The sequence below is a fragment of the Thamnophis sirtalis genome, unplaced genomic scaffold (assembly GCF_051295495.1).
Source record: "Thamnophis sirtalis isolate CommonGarterSnake01/CBP01778 unplaced genomic scaffold, rThaSir2_p1.2 scaffold_15, whole genome shotgun sequence".
Lineage (NCBI taxonomy): Eukaryota > Metazoa > Chordata > Lepidosauria > Squamata > Natricidae > Thamnophis > Thamnophis sirtalis.
Window position 1 is genome coordinate 23,056,945 of NW_028261395.1, and position 24,574 is coordinate 23,081,518.

Consider the following 24,574-nt stretch of genomic DNA (forward strand, 5'->3'; position numbering starts at 1 on the left):
AGGGCTAATCTGATAGGAAGGAAACATTCTGGTGTTGTTTCTAGCCTAATCTTTACTGCCCTGCTTACAGAAACTGCATCCAGTTAACCCTTATTACGTTGTAACAGCTAAGGCGAAGCGCCCATCGATGTGAGTGACATTGAGTTGGCCATACCCACCTGGTCACATGACCACCGAGCCCCACCTATTCAGCTGGTCATTAGGGCAGAGAACTAGTTGTTAAATTATTTGAATCCCAACACTGGGCATAGCTTACATGTATCTCAAATGGGAGAGGGTGGTGACCACGTTTTGTGTCTAATGAGCATGTTAGTACAAGATGCAACAACACTGAGTAGTAGAATAAGAACAATAGTATGTTGGTTTGCAAGACAGAAATCCTAGTTTAGAGCCCTCGTTTTCAACTGAACAGTGTTAGGCAGAGGTGGGTTCCTACCGGTTCGGCCCGGTACGGCCGAGTAGGTAGCAACTCAGCCTGCCACACCCCCAAACCGGTTCTATCGTTGTCGGCGCCATCTTGATTTTCATTTCTGCACATGTGCAGAACAATCTTCATTCCAAAAATGTATTTTTTCCCTTTTCTAACGTTGTGCACATGCGCAGACCTTTTTATAATGTGCGCGTAGCTCAAAACGTGTTGCGCACCAAATTGGCAGTAATGCTGGCAGAAACCCACCCCTGGTGTTAAGCACACACTTTTCATAAATTTGGGCTTTGATGGTGCTTGTGGCACAGCCAAAATTGACAGCTATTCCCATACTGTTAGCAGGAAATGCTGGACGAGCAACAGGTGTAATTATCTTACTAAGAAGCATCAGGCAAAAGCTTCAATTCATCAAAGTTGTGATGGGTCAGAGCTCTATAACTATGGACCTATCTGGAGATGACCACGGCATATAGAATATGGCGACTTGGGATGGAGGAGTAGGTGGTGAGGAACATGAATTAACAAATAAAAAGGAAGAGAAATAGTTATGTCATGTGTCTATGAAACTAAAAGTAGGGGAAAGGTGCCAATGATCCAAAAGTGGTCAGATCTTATCAATATCATATTCATGAAAATCTTCAGAGAAAGTTTATAGGTTTCATTATGAAAGGACTGAAATATGTATTGCAACATACGAATTGGTGTCATCAAGGTTGGTCAGGGTGTGTATGAACCCACAGGTTGGTGGTAGTTTCATGTTTATGCTTCAGTGAACATGATAATGAAAGAATCAGTGACACGTTTTGATACAAATTGCGCAACCTTATGAATGTGATCCAAAGGGGGGGGGGACATATTTCTAGAGGACAAAAATGCAACGAGGGAAACATGATAAATGTGAAGAGAAAAAAAAATATTGGACTGTTTGGAGACGGAAGAATTAATGAGAATGCTGACTGCTTAGGGAAAAAAAAATCTGCTTGCTTTGAATTAATGGGGTAAGCATTAATCTATTTGCAAATAGATGTGGAAAAGGAATGAATGAAGGTGGGAAATATGGAGATTGCTATGGATGTACATAGTTAATTACACTGTTTATGAATGTATAAACTATTTAGTCATGTTAAGCAATATGCAAAAGCAACATAACCAAATGAAAGTACTAGTCATTATATCAGTTGTGACATTATTCATGCGACTTTATAAGGGAGTAGAGTGCAGATATATGATAACACAAATATGCTAGAGACCTCCAAATTCCATAGGGAGGGAAAATCTGTTTCTGCCAACCCACCCGTGGGGAACATCATGGATCTATTCCAGGGGTCTTGGAGGGAATGGGACACCTTGCCACAGCCAACCTGCTGCGGCTACTCGCCATGGCCATATTGCAACAGCCAACTCATCACAGCCAACTGGCCATAGGACAATTTACCAATTATATTTAATGCTTTAAAACACATTAAAATTATTTTAATTTTTGCCATTCCCATTCCATTCTGCCCCTCAAGCTGTTCTCCAAGGCACCTGAAGGCCAGACAAGGAATGGAAACTGACCAAGGAGAGATTCAACCTAGAAATAAGGAGGAACTTTCTGACAGTGAGAACAATCAAGCCATGGAACAGAAGTTGCCTTCAGAGGTGTTGGGACTTTCAAGAAGAGATTAGACATTTGTCAGAAATAGGGTCTCCTGCTTGGGTGGGGGAGAGGGGAGGAGTTGGTCCAGATGACCTATAAGGTCCCTTCCAACTCTGTTAATCTGTTATAACACCCCACACATTCTCCAAAAAGTTTCCAAGCTATCTGGGAATTCTGGGCATTGAAGTCCACAAGTCTTAAAAGTTGCCAGGTTTGAAGATCTCTATAGGGTCTCTGACTTGAGTGGAGTTGGACTAGTTTAGGCCCCTTCCAAAGTTCCAACCCTGTTAATCTATTATAACACCCCTCAAATTCTCCAAACAGTTTCCAAGCTGGCTGGGGAATTCTGGGAGTTGAAGTCCACAAGTCTTAAAAGTTGCCATGTTTGAAGACCTCTGTAGGGTCTCCAGCTTGAGCGGGGGTTGGACTAGAAGACCTAAAAGGTCCCTTCCAACTCTGTTAATGTGCCCCCCAGCATCTCCCTTGGCGCGGCTGGCAAAAGAAGCGGGACCAACGCCGCCCGGCAGAATTCCCCACTGAGTCACCCTCGCCGCTCTTCGAAAGCAGCAGCCCCCCCTCCCCACACCCCCGGGGAGGCGGGGCCTCGCTCTCGTCACCCAGTTGGAATGCGTGACCGGCGGTAGCGGGCCAATCAGCGCCCAGGCCGGGGCTGATATATGGGCTCTGCGGCGCTGGCAAGCGGGCAGGTAGCGATCCGATTGGTGAAGCGGCGGCGGCTGGACAGCGCCTGAAGTCCCGCTGCAAGTTTAGCCTTGTGCGAACTCCGCGGAGCACCGGGGAGGCTGGTAAGTGCCGGGACGGGTGCGAGGCTCGACCGTGGGAAGGAAGGAAGGGCTCGGGGCGGCTTCCCGACGAACGCCCCGGACAGCCCCGAAGCCTCTCGCGGTTTGGCGTTAAGAGAGAGGTCGCTTGGCTCGCCTTCCCGGCGCGATCTCCCGCCTGCAAAGCTGCAGGATGGAGGGGAAGGCGCGCCCGTGCCTGCATGCAGAAGGAGACCCGGCCGGGGCTCTTCGGTTCTGCAGTTTTGTGCTTCTCTCGCCGCCCAAGTGATAGGGAAACCTATTGCATTGGCAGAGCCCTTTTGCATCGGGATGCCCCTCACCCCGCACCATTAGAACTCGCGACTCTGCTGGGGGGGTGGGTGGCAGGAAGAATAGCAATAGTCCTTAGACCAGGGGTCTTCAAACTCGGCCAATTTAAAACTTTTTGGAAGATTTGAGGGGTGTTAGAACAGATTAACAGAGTTGGAAGGGACCTTGTAGGTTATCTAGTCCAACCCCCGCCCAACGGAGACCCTATAGAGGCTTTCAAACTTGGCGGCTTTAAGACTTGTGGACCTCAATTCCCAGAATCTCCCAGCCAGCTTGGAAATTTTTTTTGGTAGGATTTGAGGGGTGTTAGAACAGATTGACAGAGTTGGAAGGGACCTTGTAGGTCATCTAGCCCAACCGCCCCTCAAGCAGGAGACCTTACAGAGGTCTTCAAACTTGGCAACTTTAAGACTTGTGAAGAATTCTGGGAATTGAAGTCCATAAGTCTTAAAGCTGCCAAGTTTGCAGATTCCTGAGTTAGACTGATATACCACTTCACAGTGCTTTCCAGCCCTCTCCAAGCGGTTTACAATGTCAACCTATTGCCCCCAACAAACCGGGTCCTCATTTTACTGACCTCGGAAGGACGGAAGGCTGAGTCAACTTTGAGCCAGTTAGAATTGAACTCCAGAAAGTGGGCAGAATCAGCCTGCAGTATTGTATTCTAAGCACTGTGCCACCAAGGAAGGAAGGAAGGAAGGGTAATAGCAATAATACTTAGATTTATATACCACTTCACAGTGCTTTACAGCACTCTCTAAACAGTTTAGAGAGTCAGCCTATTGCCCCCAGCAATCCCCACACTTCAGAATCCCTTCAGAGTTTGGTGAAGCTACCACTCCATTTCTCCTAATGTCAGTCAAATTTCATTTCCTCCCCCCACCCCAGCCATGTGCTCTTGCATGCCGCTTTCTCTCCAGGCAGGGCCATCGTGGTTGTTTGCACTTGTGCTCCCCCACCCCACCCCATCGTGGGCATCCTTCTCTGCATCTCTGCCGATGCTTGAATGTTCATCTGTGCAGGGAAGTCGCAGGATTTGCATGCTTGCTTGCTCCCTTCCTGGGGCTGGGGCTGTCCTCGCGACAAGGAGGAAACCCCCCCCCCCCATTCTTGCCTTGGATCTTATTAGTTTGCAGCCCCTCCTGGCTGATGCAGCCCTTCATTCAGTCGCCTCTTTGTGGCTGGACAAATACCTTAAGTGTTCTTTTGTCACCCATCCAACTTGCAGCTGTTTGCACCAGGAAACCAAGAAAACACCTCAGGGGGAGAGAAACTCCCTGGCTGCAGAGAATCCCAGCCTGCCTGGGAAGTCAGCAGACACGGCTTCCCAAAATTGCCTCAGGGACAAACCGCCTCCCAAGCGCCTGAGATATTTTTTAAAAAGGGCGACCTGGGAGTTAGGGACTTGCTAATACAAGCTTTCTCTGAGCTGGCTGAGCTTCCTGCCTGAAGCACCCTTTTAATCTATATATTAATCTATAATTCCATCTGATTGTATGCACAAAGCAATAGAGATACAGCTATATAGATTAGCAAAGGTAAGGGAATAAGAAATGATACTAAATTATATTTGGGTTTGCAGAAATACTATCCCAAGAAAACTTAAACTGAGATTTGAAAGAGACACCTATAACAACAGAAAAAGAAAGGGAGAGAGGTGGAGAGAACAAGAGGAGGGTGGAAGGGAGAGAAAGAGAAGGAGAGAGAGAAGGAAGGGGAAGAGGAAGAGTAGGAGTCGGGGAGAGGTAAGGGAGGAAGGAAGGGGAAGGAGAGGAGGAAGGAAGAAAGTAGAGGAGGGAGGAGGGAGAAAAGAAAGGGAAAATAAGGTGGTGTTACGACAGGTGGAATGAATGGTAAATAAAGCAACTCAAATTGTATATTATAATCTATTAAATGGAATAACAAATGTATAAGAATGACAAATGTAAAGAAGGATAACAATTATGCGAATGTATACTTACAATGGTATGTAAGAGAATAAAAAAAACTTTTTATATAAAAAATAGAAATAGAGCTATTGGCCAACTGGTCCTTTTTAGCCAAGGGCAAGTCCTCGGTGGATCAGAATTGGAGACCACCGCACCACGCAAAGTCTTGCAAAGGGCTGAAAGGGGACACTTAGGAATTGCACTGATTTAATATGCAATATGCTGTAAGTTAAAGAGTTTGACTGAAGAAGGTCAAAAATATGTGGTCTGATTAGGAACTTGATGTCATTTAGAAAGACTGTAGAACAGGGGTGTTAAGCTCAAGGCCTGGGGGCCGGATGCGGCCCACGAGGTGCTTAGATCTGGTCCGCAGGGCCACCCTAGAAACAGCAAAGGATTGGCCCGTGATGCTTCTGCCAGTGAAAATGTGCTCCAGAGCTCCGTTTTCTCCTGCCACAGCCTCCTGCAACTCTCTGCCAGTGAAAACGGAGCTTGAGAGAGCTGCGTACAACTCTTCCAGGCTCCATTTTCAGCTGCGACGGCCTCCTGCCTCCCTCTGCCGTTTTCACAGAGCTCTGGAGCTCATTTTCACTGGCAGAGCGCTCGGGCCACCGCAGCACCCCTGCCACGAGTGACCTCAAGCTGGCCATGTCCACCCTGCCCCTGAGGTCAAACACAACCCTGATGCAGCCCTCAATGAAATGGAGTTTGACACCCTGCTGCAAATCTCAGATTTGCAGAATCGATTAGATCCCCCAATAGAACAGGGACAGGCTACCCAAGGCTGGTATACTAAGACTCCCAGCCACCTCGATTGTGAGAGGCAGGGAGCTGCAGTTGAGCATGTCCTTGGCAGGTGAAAGTAACTTAGGCAGGTACACATCCTCTAAGGATGAAGAGCCAGGTACCTTGAAGCCAAATTCTCCTGGCTTCCTCTTTCAGCAGCTTAAAAAGGTATTACTAATTGTTACTACTACAGAGGTTGAAACCTCTCATTAACCTCTTGGAAATCATTCAGGGATCTGCAAACAGATTATATTCTTCCTGATAATCCTGAGTCAGAATGGATGAAACAAGCAGGCACATCTGTTCTTGCCAGAACAGCACAATTTGATCTGATGTGTCTTTGAATTCTCATTTTCTTAAAAACTCATTGCTGCAGTAAGGTTGAAGTAAGGCTTCAATATTGCTATGCAATCAGTTCCACGTTTGCTTACTCAGAGGTAAAGTTCTGTGGGCTTTATTTTCAAGGGAATACACAGAAAATTGTGCCTTAAACTGCAGCTTTATACAACTAAAGGTAAAGGTTCCCCTCACACATATGTGCTAGTTGTTCCCAACTCTAGGGGGCAGTGCTTATCTCCATTTCAAAGCCGAAGAGGCAGCGCTGTCCGAAGATGTCTCCATGGTCATGTGGCTGGCATGACTAAACACCGAAGGCGCACAGAATGCTGTTCCCTTCCCACCAAAGGTGGACCCTATTTTTCTACTTTTTACGTACTTTCGAACTGCTCTGTTGGCAGAAGCTGGGACAAGTAACGGGAGCTCACTCTGGTACACAGTGCTAGGGATTCAAACTGCCAAACTGCCGACCTTCCTGATTGACAAGCTCAGCGTCTTAGTCACTGAGCCACCGTGTCCCTGGGGTTTACTTTTGAGTAAATAGGCTTAAGATTCTGCCAAAGGCATTTTCTTTAACATCTGGATGGTTAAAACCTCTGTGAGAATGAAACAGCAAGAGCTTCCATTGACACAATGTGGGAATAAGCTAGCAAAAACAACCGCAAACAGGCTTATGAGAGTCAGCAGTTTCTTCCCATGCAGTTTGTTCCCTATTTTCTTGTTGAAGTTTTTTTGCAAATTTAGGAAAAAACCTGAAGTGAGTGGCTTGAAACGGGTAGTTAAGTTCAACAATCTCTTATCCAGTTTCCTTTTCACTTTTCCACAAAAGTTTAGTTTACTTTATTATCGTTGCACATTGTACAACAAAATTAAATGCCATATTCAGTGTCTATTATAACTATAAAAATAAACACACACACACCCTTTGCATTCTATACAATTAAAATTGAAAACCTGATACTGCATTAATATTGCACTATATACCGTAGAATTCAATATAGTTACTACCCTGGGATAGAAGCTGTTTTTCAGCCTATTTGTCCTTTTTTTTATTATCCTGTACCGTCTGCCAGATGGTAATAGTTAAAAAAAAAAGGGGGTGTCTAGGATAAGATGGATCTTTAAGAATGTTTTGAACTTTCTTAAGGCAGCGAGAGCTATAAAGACAGAACTTCCCAAATCAGGAAAGTGGTGATTTCTCACTTAATTTAGCAACAAAACAGGTGATATGCTTGCTGGTTTCCTAACAACTAATGGAAATGGTACTTTGGTCTCTAAATGGTGGGAGGAGAAATAGCCACAGGAGTTGTAAAGATCAGGTCATCACTTGGGGGAATTAAGGTCTTACTATCAATGGAGCAGGGATCTGTAATTCAATTCCGGCACACATTCTTACTTCAAAGGGTTTGCATTGCAAAAGTTTTATAAAGATATTGTCCAATTTCTTAAAAAAACCAGTCTTTAATATACAGGAAAAATATGGATTTCAAGATTTATGGGAAAGAAAAAATATTGACCCTCAAACCTGTTATTTTTATTACTTATAAATATCCAATTAACACATTGTAGTATTTTGTGATTGTAGATATTGTTAACTTTGATAATACGCAGATCTTCCCCCCATTGTCATCTCGGTATAAACAGATTTTGCAGACTTTTAAAAACCTTCAGAAATTTGCACACAAAAAAATGTGGATCAGGAGCACCTAGTGAATTGATTAGAGGGTTGTTTTACTATTGCTGCACAATGATTTTGCTACATTTTGCATTGCAGAGAGATCAAAATCTGAAAAAAAAATTAAATCATGCAAAAATATTAAATCAAGCAAAAATGTTCTCCCAGGATATTGATGAAGCAAGAGTAAGATTTATATGTTATGAATATCCCTAGGGGGGGGGGAACCATGTGTATAATTGTTTCTAGTTGAACAAACAGGTATCTTACATGGATCTTAGAATTTCTTCCTTACAGTATAATAATGCTGAGAGTAAAATATATCTAGCCCAAACATTCCCTAACTTTAGGAATGTAAGTAGGGATAGCTGGCACCTTCTCAAATCCCTTTTGCCACCTAACCCTGCTTCCAGGATGTGGAGCTGTTTATTTCGGTTGGGAACTTGATTTTATTTAATATTTGCAGAACTGCTGTGATTGGCACAACCATTCAGGGGCAAGGACCATCTCAGCCTTGCTGATAGTCCACATGTTAGTTATTGTACTATGCCCTTATTTCATCTTAATAGGAAATTGTTATCCATTAAAGCCTTTGTAAGACACACCTAGAATCCTGCATTTAGTTTTGGTCACACTATAAAAAAGATGTTGAGACTCTAGAAAGATTGCAGAGAAGAACAACCAGGATGATCACGGGCCTGGAGGCTAAAACACATAAAGAACAGTTGCAGGACCTGGGCATGGCTAAGTCTAGTGAAGAGAAGGACCAGTCTTCCAATATTTGAGGGGCTGCCACAGAGAGGAAGGGGGTCGACCTATTTTCCAAAGCACTTGAAGGCCAGACAAGGAATAATGGATGGAAACTGACCAAGGAGAGATTCAACCTAGAAATAAGAAGGAACTTTCTGACAGTGAGAACAATCAACTCATGGAAAAGAAGTTGCCTTCGGAAGTTGTGGGAGCTTCATCATTGGAGGCTTTCAAGAAGAGACTGGACTTCCATCTGTCAGAAATGGTGTAGGGTCTCCTGCTTGGATGGGGGTTGGACTAGATGATCTACAAGGTCTCTTCCGTCTCTGTTAATCTGTAAATTATTTACTGGAAGTAAATAATCTTAGGGGATAAAACCGGGGCTTTAGTAGTAGTTGGGAATCTGCTTCCTTGCCCTAACATAGAGAGTGGACAAGGTATGTTTTAAAAAGTCAGGCTGGTTATCACAATAGGGTGATTGAGGCTCGGAAGGGACTATCATCTGGGTTTTTTTAGCCACACCTTGTCTATTTCTAGGCATCCCTCATTGTAAGTTTAGGCCATTATCTGCACCTCTTGGCTTAGCAGGAAATATGATTGGAACCACCTGTTCCAAATACAGAGACCTACTTGAGAACCATACAATATTTGGGGCAATATTTGGAGGTTAGGAGAGTTTTAAAGAAATTGATAGCAACGGTACAAAATCTTCCATGTTGTAACTTACTTGCTGTCCACCTTGGGAGCCAATATTGTGTTTTATTTTGCTGTTTTAAGCAGGATTTTTTAAAAAACTTTGGGGCCTTTGGTTATGTAGTTTGTGTGTTTGGCTATTAGATTTATATCTTGGGGAATGAGGCATGGTGGCGCAGTGGTTAGAATGCAGTACTGCAGGCTATTTCTGTGACTGCTGGCTGCCTGCAATTTGGCAGATCGAATCCACCAGGCTCAAGGTTGACTCAACTTTCCATCCCTCTGAGGCGGGTAAAATGAGAACCAAAATTGTTGGGGGCAAGAGGCTGACTCTGTAAACTGCTTAGAGAAGGCTGTAAAGCAGTATATAAGCCTAAGTGCTATTGCTAGCTTGCTTTTTGTCCAGTGAAAGAGAAGTGAAAAGACAAGATTCAGTTGGTATCAGTGAGAAAATTCATAAAGAATATGTTTTTTAAAGGTTTTTATTAGGTAAACATTAAAACATTTGACATAGGTCAACATTTCTGGCATAGTCATTTCCGTAGTGTGCTTAGATCTTACAACAGTAAGTTTATATCTATTACATAAGTAAGTGTAATCTTGCCAAATTGCCTACCCATTATCCCTATCCCTTTCGTTATATAGCTACTATTAGTACATATACATATCCAGTTCCTACCAATCATACAATATTAATACCATATTTCAAATTCTTAACTTATCTGTGTTTTTCTGTCCCGATCTTTTCCCCTCATTTCTAACCATCAGTACCATTTCTCCCAGATTTCGTGATATTCTGTCTCACTCTTGTCCTTGAGCTGTCTGTCTGTCCATCTCTGCACATGTTAGTATCTTATTTATTATTTCTTGTTCCAAGGGAGTCTCATAAAGAATATCTTGGCGTGCTTCCCTTAATAACACTAATTCCTATCCACTCTCTAATTTGCATTGAAGTTCAAAAGAATGGGTAAAGAGAAAAGCCATTGTGAGTCAACCACTCCATCGGTCTCCAAAACTGGGAATGGAGACAGAAGGCTTTAATTAAAGGTTGCCCCAAATTACAAGTTTATTCTTTTCTTTTTTCAGAGTCCAGCAAAAAGAAGAAGCAAAGTCACTGAAAATAGGAACCTGTTGCCTAACGAGATGAATCCGCTAGCCGTCCTCTTTGTCATGCTGAGCGCATTCATCGCCGAGATGGCAGCTTCGGTATGTTGTGTAACCCTTCAATAGTACAACTGACAACGGCTAGGACTTACTTCCATTTTTGAACATAAATATGAAGCTTCCGCTCCTTCCTATGATCCAAATTTATTTTTAGTCCTTTTTTTTCTTCCCTTCCTTGTGGCTTTTCACTTGTAAGCGTAGACAACGTTTTGTTTAGATGATGTGTTAATGAGTTGGCACTTGTAACTAAGCTAACCCGGTGATAGGTTCATTCTAAAGCAGTAAGTGACTTCAACATTGTGGTCCCTGCCCCCCCCCCCAGTCCTGTGTTACTCGTTCTCTTTATGTAGTCTGCATTCCCCCCCCCCCCAAATATTGGACTGCTTTCTAGGCTTTTGATTCTTCTGGCCTTTTCTTAGGCCTTTAACCTGCTAAAATGAAATTCAATGTAGAGAAAAGTAAAATCTTACACTTAGGCAAGAAAAACCAAAATTACACAAATAAAGTGAGTGAAACCAGACTTCTTAATAGCAGTGACTGTGAGAGGGATCTTGGAGTCTTAGTGGACAACCTGCTAAATATGAGCTAGCAGTGTGCAGCGGCAGCCAAAAAAAGCCAATTCAATCCAAAGTTGCATTAAAAGAGGGATACAATCAAGATCAAGTCAGGTCTGCTCTACATGTGTTTTTTCAGTAATTGGACATCATTGTAGATGCATTTGTGAATGCTGCCTACAGTTTTCTGCTGTGTCTTTTTTTTAAATCATCTAAATCATGAAGTGTTGTATCTTATGATTCTTCATGAATGTATGCTACTTTATTTTTCTTTATGTACATTGAGACCATGCATATTCCTTGTGCATCCATTCACACTTGGCCAATAGAGAATTCTATTCTGTTTTGTTCTATTCTATTCGTTATTCTATTCTATTCCATTCTATTCCTTATTCTATTCTATTCCTTATTCTATTTTCGAGCAGAGAACTGTACCAACTTTTTGTGAGAAGCTACATTTAATGAAATAAATTTTAATGTACTACATGTCTTAAATGCAGCTTAATTTGATTTCTCCATCAGTAGCAGTCTTTTTTTCCCCTTTTACATTAATAATGCAGTTGGGGAAATCAATGTTTGGAGGGGCACAAATGCTAACATCTAGCAATGATTCTTCCTGAATTATTCTCACTGGAGAAAATAAATGGGATTCAGAGTTTTCATGAGGAAACACCAAAATCCTTTTTTGTAGCTGGATCAAATAATAAAAAAAATGTTAATATGTTAATCCATGCGTGTGTGTATTTATAGATGTTCTTCTGTTTTAGACTTACCTTTGGCAGAAACAGCAGAAATATGACTACAAAGGTAATAATAAACTTTTTTCCTTTTTATTAATATTTAGGGATTGCTACAGTTTGGTCAAGTAGCAAATTACAAATTGCTGCCACATTTTGGTCCTTAACAGGGGTGCATTTCAAAAATTTCAGCAACGGGTTCTCTGCCCGGTTGCTGGATGGGCGTGGCATGGTGGTCATGGCCTAGTCGGCCTCCTGCACATTTCCTCAAGTCTTTGGGAGGGCGAGAACTGCCTCCCCCGGGCTCCGGAGGCCGGAAATGAGCCTGTTTCCGGCCCTCCAGAACTTCCGGGAGGCCTGTTTTTCCCCCTCCCCAAGCCTCCATGTGGGGTCTGCACTTACCTCGCATCCAAAACAGGCTGCGGAGACTCCTAGGAGGGGCGGGGAGGGTTGGGCGGGGTCAGCTAGGGGTGAGATTTGGTGGTTCTCTGAACTGCCCATAAAGTTCGCTACGGGTTCTCCCGAACCTGTGAGAACCCATAGCAGCCCAACCCTGGTCCTTAACCTCTAAGGAGCAGCAACTTTCACGGGTAGGTGGGAGGGGGAAACAGTTTGGCTCCACTAAATCAGGGGTGTCAAACTCGATTTCATTGAGGGCCACATCAGGGTTGTGTTTGACCTTGGGGTGGATGCAGGGGGGCATGGCTGGGGTGGCATGGCCAGCTTGATGTCCTGCAACCCCAAGCTCTGTTTTCACTGGCAGAGGGCTGCAGGAGGCCATTGCAGCTGAAAATAGAGCTCGGGAGGGCCTTGTGCAGCCCTTTCAAGCTCCATTATTGCTGGCAGAGGCACCATAGACCAGTTCTTTGTTGCTTCCAGTGGGGCCCCATGGGCCAGATCTAAGCACCCCAAGGGGCCAGTTCTGGCCCCCGGGCCCCGAGTTTAACACCCCTGCACTAAATCCATAGTGTACATAAGACATGCTACATATTTATGGTTTTAATAAAACATACTTTTTTTCCAAATATCTGATTAACAGGTTGTGACTGTTTGAATGGCGGAAGTTGCTTGATCTATGGCTTGTTTTCTCAAATTAAGACCTGCTTGTGTCCTGAAGGGTATGAGGGAGATCACTGTGAGATAGGTACTTCACTTTTTTTTTCATTTCTTCTGTTGGGGAACTGGTTGGATAAGATAATCTGGCATTCGGATGAAGGAGGGCTGTGTACATCGTTGTACACAGCCCTCCTTCATTGTTGCAAAAGCCTCTTGTGGCCGGAGGAAGCTGTTACAATGACCTAAAGGGAGGAAATGGAAGCTTCTCTGTGCGGTTTCCGAAATCAGCACTCCTCTCTCAGGCATGACTCAGCGTTGACTCTTTCCTTTCCTTCAGATGTTGAAACCAGATGTTACACTGGGGATGGCATCAACTACCGAGGGACTGAGTCAGAGAATGAGAATGGGGAAAGCTGTCTGCCCTGGAACTCCCACTATCTCAGGAGGTGGCCCTACAATGCGCACATGGAAAATTCGCTGGAGCTTGGCTTAGGCAGACACAACTATTGCAGGTAATAATGTTAGTCTATATAATCGAACGCCTTTTGCAAGCAGAGCTGTGTTTCCCGCCTTCCACATGCCCATCTATACATTTGGATTATGGCCAGTTCAGAGAACCTCCAAATCCCACCTCTGGCTGGCCTCGCCCACCCCACTTCTCCCACCCCATCCCTCCCCTCCCAGGAGTCTCCACACAGCCCATTTTGGATGTGAGGTAAGTGCAGGGCCTGTGCGGAGGCTCTGGAGGAAGTTTCTGCCCTCTCAGAGGCTCGAGGAAAGCTTCTGGAGCCTGGGGAAGGTGAAAACTCCCACCCACCCCCAGTCGTGGGGCAGGAGGTGGATTAGGCCACACTCACCATGGCCACAGCCGCGCAGCAGCTGGGCAGAGAACCCGTTGCTGAAATTTTTGAAGCCCACCCCTGCTTCTGATGTTTTGCAAGAATGAAAGCAACAATGCAGATTCTGCAGCTCAGCTGCCAGACGACATATTCTTCTCAAACTTTTGAAGAACTGATTTTCCCCTCCTCTTCTTTGACATAGTCTCTTAAGGTGACCATGCACAAGGCTAACTTTTTTTCTATCAACTAAATAAAAGAACTTTTGGCTGTGGCCACATGCCATCAATCAAAAGTTATTTTTCAGAAAGTTCATCTTCTTTTGTCAAATAATTATATGGTTCTTGCAGGGTTAATGTGATAAGGAACCTTTAATATGAATCTTAGAGATCAGTTTTGATCTTTCGGAGTGTTAATCCTTACGAATATGCTTTATGGTTTTCTAGGAATCCTGGTGGCAATTCTAAGCCATGGTGTTATGTTCGGAAGGGATACCGCACAACTGTGACATCTTGCAGCATACCCTCATGTCAAAGCGGTAAGTTATATAGATAATGATGAGACCCACAATGGGAGATTGAAGAGATGTTAACATGACACATGGTCAGCTTGTCATATCTTTTTTTCACCATTATATTTAAGAACTTTTATTTGTATATTATATGTGGTGGGCAAAAATGTAAGAAAAATGTATACACACAAAACACACACCAAAAAAGCCATAGGTTATAATGTAAACTTTTAAGTATTATTGAATTTGATAATCCAACTTGACATAGTCATGAAAATGGCTGAGTATGTGAAAAGCAAAAAAAAAGAGATAAACGTGTCCCACTTAAAATCAAAGTATGTTATATTGCAGAGGATCCAAATTTTATTGCGAGAACTAGAAAGTCCTGTTTGGCAATTGCTTTTTAAAAATGTTTGTAAGATGTTCTGTTGTGATGAAGAGGTGATGGATGTCTCAGGATGGTCCATTTTTAAATGGTTTAACAGGAGCTTAAGGTGTCCCCAGAGTGAGAGGGAGATTTTCTCCGTAGCTTATCCATTGTCCAGAGAGTCTCTCTTTGCCAAGCTTCTTTTAGCCCATTTTTAGCCCTTTTTAATTCAATTTGCATAGGATTGTTGATCAGAAAGGTTAGCAGCTTGGCGGTTCGAATCCCTAGTACCGTGTAACGGAGTGAGCTCCTGTTACTTGTCCCAGTTTCTGCTAGCAGTTCGAAAGCATATAAAAATGCAAGTAGAAAAATAGGAACCATCTTTAGTGGGAAGGTAACAGCGTTCCGTACGCCTTTGGCATTTAGTCATGATGGCCACATGACCACGGAGACATTTTTGGACAATGCTGGCTCTTCGACTTTGAATGTTGAGCACCACCCCCTAGAGTCGGGAACGACTAAGCACATATGTGCAAGGGGAACCTTTACCTAATTTGCAAGTCTGGGCAACAGGAGCTACCTAGATTTATCTAGAAGAGAGGTTGCGAAGAATGGACCTTCAGGTGATCATCTCCTGCAACCTCAACAGGGGGAGCTGGGAGAATTTCAGTTGTGAAGCAACTGGAGGGGCACAGATGTCCCCATAACTGAGCTCTTAGGTGCGATCAGTGAAGGAGAGTGGAAGTGGTACCAAGGAAGGGGAATCGTACTGCTCCCAGGTGTTTTCAGGTTCAAACATCTTTGCTCCCTATTGTGTCTTCTCAATTTCTGAAAAGCGTTTGCAAAAGGTGCAAAGACATTTGTAAAAACACACCCCTATTTCAACCTGCCCCCTATCTAACCTGCTAGGTTCCTTCCCTAATATGCAAGGTTGTTGTTGTTTTGGGGTAAAGGCAGTATGAAAGTCCCTTCTCGTTTTGTAGTCATTTTGCTAAAGTTTAGTTGGCTGAGAATCTGCTTTAGTAAAATGAGCCATTTTAGAGGCAATTTCCCAGAGATTCTCGTGTTTTGTGTGTAATGTGATGAGGGCAGAAGACTTGCCGGTTGTCATTGGAGCAAAGCTTTGAGGGTTGTGTTGTTTTCTTTTGTTTCATAGGCAGGACGTGTGGCCAGAGGACCTTAACCATGAACTACAAGGTTGCGGGTGGGGAGAAGGCCTCTATTGAGTCCCAGCCTTGGATAGCCACCATCTTCCGTTCCAGAGGGAATCAATTTTTCTGTGGTGGCACCCTCATTGACCCCTGCTGGGTCCTTACAGCAGCACATTGCTTCCCAAAAAGGTATGTACCCCACCCAAACATCCTTTGCCTCGTCTTCATTGCTAAGTCAATTGTCTGAATAGGATCAGCCTCTACAGCAGGGGTGTCAAACTCAATGCCCCGGGCCGTGTCTGGCCCACCGGGTGCTTAGATCTGGCCCATGGGCCTGCATCTGGAAACAGTTAAGAACTGGCCCACGGTGCCTCTGTGAGCAAAAACAAACCTCAGGAGGGCCACACACAGCCCTCCCAGGCTCCATTTTCAACCACGACGCTTCCTGCAGTCCTCTTCCAGTGAAAATGGAGCCCAGGAGGGTCCCGTGCTCTGCCTGTGTTCCCAATTAATGCCAGTGCTCCAGGTTAAAAAAAAATCAGGAAAACCAAACAGCTTTTGTGCCCCGTTTTTGGACTCCCCCCCCCAACAGATCTCATTTTTGCCCTCCCCAGCTCCCAGGAGCACTCTGCAGGCCTCCCAAACCCTCTGTGCATCCCTGAATTTTATGAAGCGCTTTGTGTGTCTGTGCAAAGAATACAATGAGTCAAATAATTGTAAGGGTTTGACAACAGAATGAAATGGATTGGTGGAAATTCTCTCTGAAATTTACAGCTGTGCCTTATTTGCCTTTTTTGTTTTTGTAGCTCTGATACCTCCAAGTTCATAGTTAGGCTGGGAAGATCTGCAACAAATGCCAGCAATGCAAATGATCAAGAGTTTAGAGTCGAGAGGCTTATCATTCACGAGCAGTATTTACAAGAAAATGAAGATTATAACAATGATATTGGTAAGTGACCTTTTGCATTATCCTCCTGTCCAGCACAAAACTTTCTGATTTGATTCTTATGCTGAAATACAATAAGAGTGTGTGTGTGTGTGTGTGTGTGTGTGTGTGCATGACCACAAATAACAGTTTAGAAAAAGTGTGAATGCAAATGAATTCTTCTCTCCTTTTCTCCAAACTAGTGAGGTGTTCATTCATTAGCAATATTTTTGAGAATATTAACATGAATATCAGTATAGTCAAACATTTTGAGAACCAGAAATGTCATCATTTCTTTTTCTGGAAAGACTGCATGTGTAGAAAGTTAAAGAGATCAGATTAATATTTAAAGAGACTAGAGAAGACCAATCATTCAGAGTTAATTTGACTGCTATTTTAGCTTTGTGTGTGATCCATGTTGCAGGAACTTTTGATTTCACAGTTCAGTTAGATATAAACGAGGGAAGAATGTTGTTGCACATGTATTTAATTCTAAATCTGCCTACACTTAGCATAGGGCTACTGAAGTAAGTGAGATTTAATGGAAGTCCCATTGGTTTCATTGGAATAGATTAGATTAGATTAGATTAGATTAGATTAGATTAGATTAGATTAGAGTAGAGTAGAGTAGAGTAGAGTAGAGTAGAGTAGAGTAGAGTAGAGTAGAGTAGAATTCTTTATTGGCCAAGGGTGATTGGACACAAGGAATTTGTCTTTGGTGCACATGCTCTGAGTGTACATTAAAGAAAAGATACATTCGTCAAGAATCATAAAGTAAAACAGTTAATGATAGTGATAGGGTACAATTAAGCAATCAAATCATATTAGGAAACAATATAAATCGTAAGGATACAAGCAACAAAGTTACAGTCATACAGTCGTAAATGGGAGGAGATGGGTGACAGGAACGTTGATAAGATTAATAGTAATAGTAATGCAGACTTAGTGAATTATTCGTTTAGCAGAGTGATGGCATTTGGGAAAAAACTGTCTTCAAGTCTAGTTGTTCTGGTGTGCAGTGTTCTATAGTGTCATTTTGAGGGTAGGAGTTGAAACAATTTATGTCCAGGATGTGAGGGGCCTGCAGATATTTTCACAGCCCTCTTTTTGACCTGTGCAGTGTACAGGTCTTCAATGGAAGGCAGGTTGTGTTTTCTGCAGTTCTAATTATCCTCTGAAGTCTGTGTCTGTCTTGTTGGGTTGCAGAACCAAACCAGACAGTTATTAAGTATGAATCCAGCTAATTTGAGTTCAGTGTGACTGATATCCGATGGGGATCAGTATTAATTGATTAATATTTATGTTTTAGACTGAGTAAAGAAAATAGCTACTTGAAAGCTGTAGTATATTTTCTAGCTGTGATTTCAATCCAAATGTGGCTGGGGAAGACCAAAGATTTCGATTTTGTAATTTAACTTTAGAAATAAATTTATCAACAGTTAAATGAGAGTTAATGCACGTGCAGACTAAAGCATATTATTAAATTATTTGGAAAAGCGATGGATTGGGTGATTTTTTTCCCCCATCAGAATAAATACCGGTAACTTGAAGGATTTTTTTTTTTTACAGTTTTGAGATATTCTTTTTTTTTTCTTTCCTTCTCTCTTATTTTAGCCCTAATAAAGATCAGGTCCTCCTCTGGCCAATGTGCAGAAGAGTCGGCCATTGTCAAAACCATCTGTTTGCCCTCAGAGGATTTAATGCTGAGAGACAATTCCCTCTGTGAAGTTTCTGGTTATGGAAAAGAAAACAAATGTAAGTGCATGTTTTTTCCCTTCAGGCATCTCAGAGTATGGGGAAAAACAGACAGGATGGTAGCCACTAGAGTATGGTTGAAGCCAGGGGAGGGTTCCGTCAGGCACTACTGCCAGTTCACTTGTGTGCGCACTTCGTGTGCGCGCTTGATGTGCACGCATAGGCAGTGCAATAAAAATTGTTCTGCACAGAAGCAAAAAACAGACAAGATGGTGGCGCCTATGGCACCGCACGGAGAACCGGTTTGGAGGCGTGGCAGCCTTGGTTGCTGCCAGTTCCAGCGACCCAGGCCACCAAACCACTACCGGTTTGGCCGAATCGGTCCTAACTGGTAGGAACCCAGCATTGGTTGAAGCTCTATCTATTTTTATATGTGATACATGAAAAATAGGTGGAGCTTTGATTGAATGATTATGACCCCTATTTTGACTGCCTGGACCATATCTGCAGTTCAGTGGTGGGATTCAAATTTTTTGAATCCCACCAATTTTTTACTACTGGTTCTGTGGGCATGGCTTGGTGGGAATGGGTTGGTGGGCATGGCTTGGTGGGTGTGGCAGGGGAAAGATACTGCAAAATCACCATTCCCTCCCCACTCCAGGGGAAGATTACTCCAAAATCCTCATTTCCTCCTGATTAGTTGGGACTCGGGAGGCAGAGAATAGATGGGGCGGAGCTAGTCAGGTGGTATTTACCGGTTCTCCGAACTACTCAAAATTTCCGCTACCGGTTCTCTAGAACTGGTCAGAATACACATCTCTGCTGCAGTTCCACCCTTGCAAAGCCTCAAATTTGTGACTCTGCACATGTGGTTGGACCATGGGCTACAAGCAAGGTTTGGGCATGTGGGAATCCTCATTCCCTTCTGTTTTCTTAGAAGTTAAAACGTTCACATCAACTTTGTCCCACACCAGTTTTATCTGTTTTGTCTACAGCGGCCATTTTCTACTCGCGAGTACTGAAATCAGCTACTGTACAGTTGATACCCCAGTCCACGTGTAAAAGATACTACATGGGTCGCAACGTGAATGAGAACATGCTGTGCGCTTCACACCCGGAGTGGAAGTCAGACGCATGCAGCGTAAGTTTGTTTAGGAGACATTTACGTATTTGGTAATTACAGAATACTGTGGTGAGGAAGAGGGCTATGCAGAGTAGATTTGTAATACGCTAAGCTTGCCTAATCTGGGATGGGTGGAACATAATGTCGCAATATAGCATCAGAACTCAACAATTGCTTAGCACATTAGGTAGATCTGAAACGGTATAGGGTTTTCTGCCTAGGCAGGGGGTTGGACTAGAGGACCTCCCAGGTCCCTTCCAACTCTGCTATTGTATTGTATCCAGGCCAGTGGTGGGATTCAATTTTTTTTACTACCAGCTCTGTGGGCATGACTTGGTTGGCGTGGTGTGGCTTGGTGGGCATGGTTTGTGGGCATGGCTTGGTTGGCATGACAGGGGAAGGATACTGTAGAATCCCCATTTACTCCTGATTAGCTGGGACTCGGGAGGCAGAGAATAGATGGGGCGGGGCCAGTCAGAGGTGATATTTGTCAGTTCTCTGAACTATTCAAAATTTCCACTACCAGTTCCCCAGAACTGGTCAGAACCTGCTGAATACCACCTCTGACTCAGGAAACACATTAAGCCACAATATGGTTTATTTGTCTGGATAATTCAGGTAGTTCTCGACTTTCAACTGTTAGTGAGTATTTGAAGTTAGAGTGGCACCAGTGGTGGGTTTCAAAAATTTTTAGAACCTCTTCTGTAGATGTGGCCTGCGTTCCGGGTCCACTGGTGGAACCTCTTCTAACCGGTTCGGTAGATTCGACGAACCGGTTCTACCGAACTGGTGCGAACCGGTAGGAACCCACCTCTGAGTGGCACTGAAGAAAGTGACATGGCCATTTTTCACACAACTGTTGCAGCATCTCCATGGTTCATGCGTTCAGAATTGGGATGCTTTGCAACTGGCATGTATTTATGAGGGTTCCAGCATTCTAGGTACATGTGGGGAAGCCAGATTCACCTAGCAACCGTGATACTAACTTCCTTCCCAAGGACCGGCCCATAGATTTCCACTGCTCTCCTCTCCTCTGCCTTCTGCGTATCCGCACTTCAGGCACTGGACCCAGCTGTTCCCCCTCTTCCACATCAGCCACCTCCAAACCTCTATCTGAGGGCTGATGGATAGCCCAGGTTCCACCTCTGTCTTTTTCTCTCTGATAGCTCCATTCCCTCTTCCCCCTCAGCACTCTCAGGCTGCCTTGATGCCGGCCCAGACTCCCATGTTGCCTCCTCATCTGATTTGGCTGCCAGAGTGGCTGGCCGCCAACAGGCCACAAAAAAGTCACTGCTGTGAACACAAGAGATCACAACTGAAATTGTACTTTCAGACTATGCGACCTTCCCTTGCTGATAACCTTCCGTCTTGCTTGGTTCTTCCAGGGAGATTCAGGTGGTCCCCTCACCTGCACGTCCAACGGCAGGATGGTGCTGTATGGGATCGTCAGCTGGGGAGATGGCTGTGCAAAGCAAGAGAAGCCCGGCGTGTACACCAGAGTCACCAGATACATCCCTTGGATTGAATCCCACATGAACAGAATCCATTTCAAAAGTTTCTACCCTCCGAAATGAAAGGGGAAGGGGGGCGTTTCCCTTTGCTTGGTGTCAGCCATGATGTCAGAAACATGGAATTTGAGCCAAGTCTTCGCAGGTGTTTGACATGCCGAGCCCTGAGTTGGAGTTGATGGTTCTTTCCAAGGTCTTGTGGGATTCATTTGTTAAAGTGAACATTCAATCTTTCTCCGGAGGAAGAGATGCTCAACCCATTGCTGGGAACAATACAAAAACTATCCCATGCCAAATCACCCTACTTAACTCTTAAATAAGACATTTGAGTGGGATTTTAAATCATGTCCCAGAGAAGAGTTGGTGTTATGCAATCTTAGTGGGGGTTTTTTTAAAAAAGATTTTCGTAAGGTTTTAAAATTGATAATTAACTTACCAACAGCTAGCGCTGCTGTACAGAAATGTACAATTTGATATTATTTTAAAATATTGCAGTATTAATTTGAATGAAATTTGAAAGACTTTTAACTGGATTTGCACTGTCAGATTGATATTTGCTATATTTAGCTGACTTTTTAACTGACTTTTTAAAAATGCAATCTGACACAATATTGAGGTAAAAAAAAAACCCCATCATTCCTCAGTACTTATTGACATTCCAGTTTCTATGAAAACAGTGGTGTAGATACAACAATACATTAAAAATTACTGATAGGTTTTACTGATAGTTGTGTTTCACATGTGAACCAGTCCTGGCACTTGTTCGTTAGCATCTTCCCAACTGTGTTGGAGATAAAATAAGGTTTTAAGCAAATGATCCATTTTGGGGCCCACCCAAGAATATTTTTTCATCCTCAAGTTTTTGTGCCATATACAATTTGAAATAATTGCAATGTGGTAAAAAATGTTGGGAATACCTACGTGCTGCTGATGGCATTATTAAAACTCCAAGATTAGCGTCTTCATTATTTCTCTAAGCAAGCAGGCCCTTCTTTTCTAAAATAGTAGAAAGTTTTTAGGTCCATAGAGAACTTGGCTAGGCCAGTCCTGCTAAGTAAGGCAGAAAGCAGAAGGTCTCAAGAATTTAAGAAAAAATGGAGGCAGGAACATAATCCATAAGAAAGAGCTTCAGTTGAAATTAATTGGAGCTATGGTTGATCAATGTTTTGAACTTAACTCAAACTATTTCTGGTATTACTTTTGTTTTAAAAGGTCAGAAATGCATTAGATCAGTGTTTCTCAACCTTGGCAACTTGAAGATGTCTGGACTTCAACTCCCAGAAGTCCCCAGCCAGCGAATGCTGGCTGGGGAATTCTGAGAGTTGAAGTCCGGACATCTTCAAGTTGCCAAGGTTGAGAAACCCTGCATTGGATATTTTGTTTGAAAGCCTTAGGAAGCAAGTGTTAGAAAAATTGTTTAAATTATAATGTTCAGAGTTGCATTTCCCTGCTATAAATTCACGAGATAAAAGAGTGTTGCATTCAACGTGGCTAAATCATCACTGTACTTCAGCATCCTCCATCTCAGTCTTCTAGAAACTTCTGTGGACCCTTGGTCCCTCTCTTAATGACAGATCCGGCTAATTGTTTAGCAGTAAAGTGGCTGCATTTTATTATGTGTCAAATTCCACCAGTGTTCAATGGCACAAGGCACAAGAAAGAACATTCAACACAGCTGAGCCAAAGAGTGAAATGGTCCTTGAAGATGGGATGAGATGGAATGTTGGAAAGTTAATGGGATGCTCAGAAGTCTTTGATAAAATTATGAGCAACAGCAAAATGATCTAAGTGGGTAATGCAGATATGTCTACAGATTTTAAGGTCAAATGCATTCTCGGGGATAATCCCATAAATGTCCCAATTTCCAGATGCATCTACCATCTCTTCTGAGTCTGAATACAACCTGAACAAGGCTGGAATTTGATCAACATGAGTAGTCCCATATAATGTTGTTTCAACTGTAACTCCCAGAATTCCTCAGCCAGCAAAGCTGGCTGAGGAATTCAAGAAGTTGAAGTCCACCAGTCTTAAAGTTGCCAAGGTTGGAGACTCCTGGTTTAATGTATAGTTTGGCGATTTGCTTGTTTTCTGTGATTCATAAATAGTATTAGCTTTTTATATTATTCTTTTATTCAAATAATTTGTATGGGGGCTGGCACCCTCTCTTGTTATTTAATATTTTTACTTTATTTAACTTATTGTTTATATATATATTACGGGTTTGAACAACCAATAAAATTCCCTGTTAATGAGACAGATGTTTGTGTCTTCTTTGAGGTGTCTTTCTGGTAAGATCAAGCTATCCCCCCCCCCCCAGAGATCAATGAAAGGGTGGGGTGGTTATACAATTTCTCCATCTCAGGCAATCATCTCCATGTTCATTGTGCTAGAAAAGTGGCCACCAATCTTTTGCGGACCAGGGAACAGTTCAACGGAGTGAGGGTTTTCCATAGATCAGAGGAGGCGTGGTTATGCATGCTGCCTGAATCCTGTGGCGGGTGCTCCACTTGTTTGAACGGCCCAGTTTCTGGCATGTCACGGATCAGTGCTGCTCCACAAACTGGGGATTGGGGATCCCTGTGCTACAAAGCAATTCCCATGCACTCCATTATAATACCGTCTGCTATCCAAACAAGACAGATACAGACTTCAGTGGATAATTAGAACTGCAGAAAAAACAATTGCCTTCCATTGAGAACCTGTATATTGCACAAGTCAAAAAGAGGGCTGTGAAAATATCTACAGACCCCTCACATCCTGGACATAAATTGTTTCAACTTCTACCCTCTGGACACCAGAACAACTAGACACAATGACAACTATTTCTCAAATGCCATCACTCTGCTAAACAACTAATTCCCACAACACACTCAAATTATTTACTAAAACTGTATTACTACTATTCTCATCCTTCCTAGTACCCATTTCTTCCCACTTATGACTATAACCATGTTGCTTGTATCTTTACAATTTATATTTTTTTATTTGTTTCCTAGTACGATTTGATTGCTTATTAGTAAGCTATGACTATCACTAATTTTTGTATCTTATGATACTTGATAAATGTATTTTATTTTTCTTTATGTATACTGAGAGCAGTGGTGAGTTCCCAACAGGGGTGGGTTCCTGCCAGTTCTAACCTCTTCTATAGAAGAGGTTCCACAAACCCACCATACCATTTAGAACCGCTTCCCCCACCCTGCCCATCCGCACCATGCTTGCCCCACCTGCCGCTCACTGATTGGCTGGTTCACCAATTGCCCCATCCGCCTCTAAGAGTCCTATCTAAACCTTAAAGTCTTAAAGCTATCAAGTTTGAACATCCCTGGGGGTTTTTTTCTAAAGGGTTAGGGGTGCGAAGGTCTTGTAACTTGACAGCTTTAAGACTTGCGTGCTTCAAATGCCAGAGTTTCTGAGTCAACATTTTGGTTGCTAAGCAAGAGCATTGTTAAGTGAGTTTCACCACATTTTACAAGTTGGCCACTCCCACCCAGTCACATGCCCGGCAAGTCACTCCCACAAAGCAGGCCACACCTACAGAAGAGGTCCTAAAAAAATTTGAAATCCATCACTGGTTCCTAGCTGCTTTACTACCAGTTCT

The 24,574-nt window shown here is 43.2% G+C and overlaps 1 protein-coding gene across 1 annotated transcript; it reads left to right on the plus strand.

Moving 5' to 3' along the window:
* The first annotated feature begins 2,778 nt into the window (after positions 1 to 2,778).
* Positions 2,779 to 23,227, plus strand: PLAU (plasminogen activator, urokinase). Its single transcript, XM_014064060.2, has 11 exons — positions 2,779 to 2,872; positions 10,433 to 10,552; positions 11,832 to 11,871; positions 12,841 to 12,945; positions 13,195 to 13,369; positions 14,140 to 14,231; positions 15,728 to 15,911; positions 16,529 to 16,671; positions 18,262 to 18,402; positions 19,338 to 19,483; positions 20,851 to 23,227. The coding sequence occupies exons 2-11, from the start codon at positions 10,490 to 10,492 to the stop codon at positions 21,037 to 21,039; spliced, it is 1,278 nt and encodes a 425-aa protein (XP_013919535.2). The 5' UTR covers positions 2,779 to 2,872; positions 10,433 to 10,489; the 3' UTR covers positions 21,040 to 23,227.
* Positions 23,228 to 24,574: the final 1,347 nt, after the last annotated feature.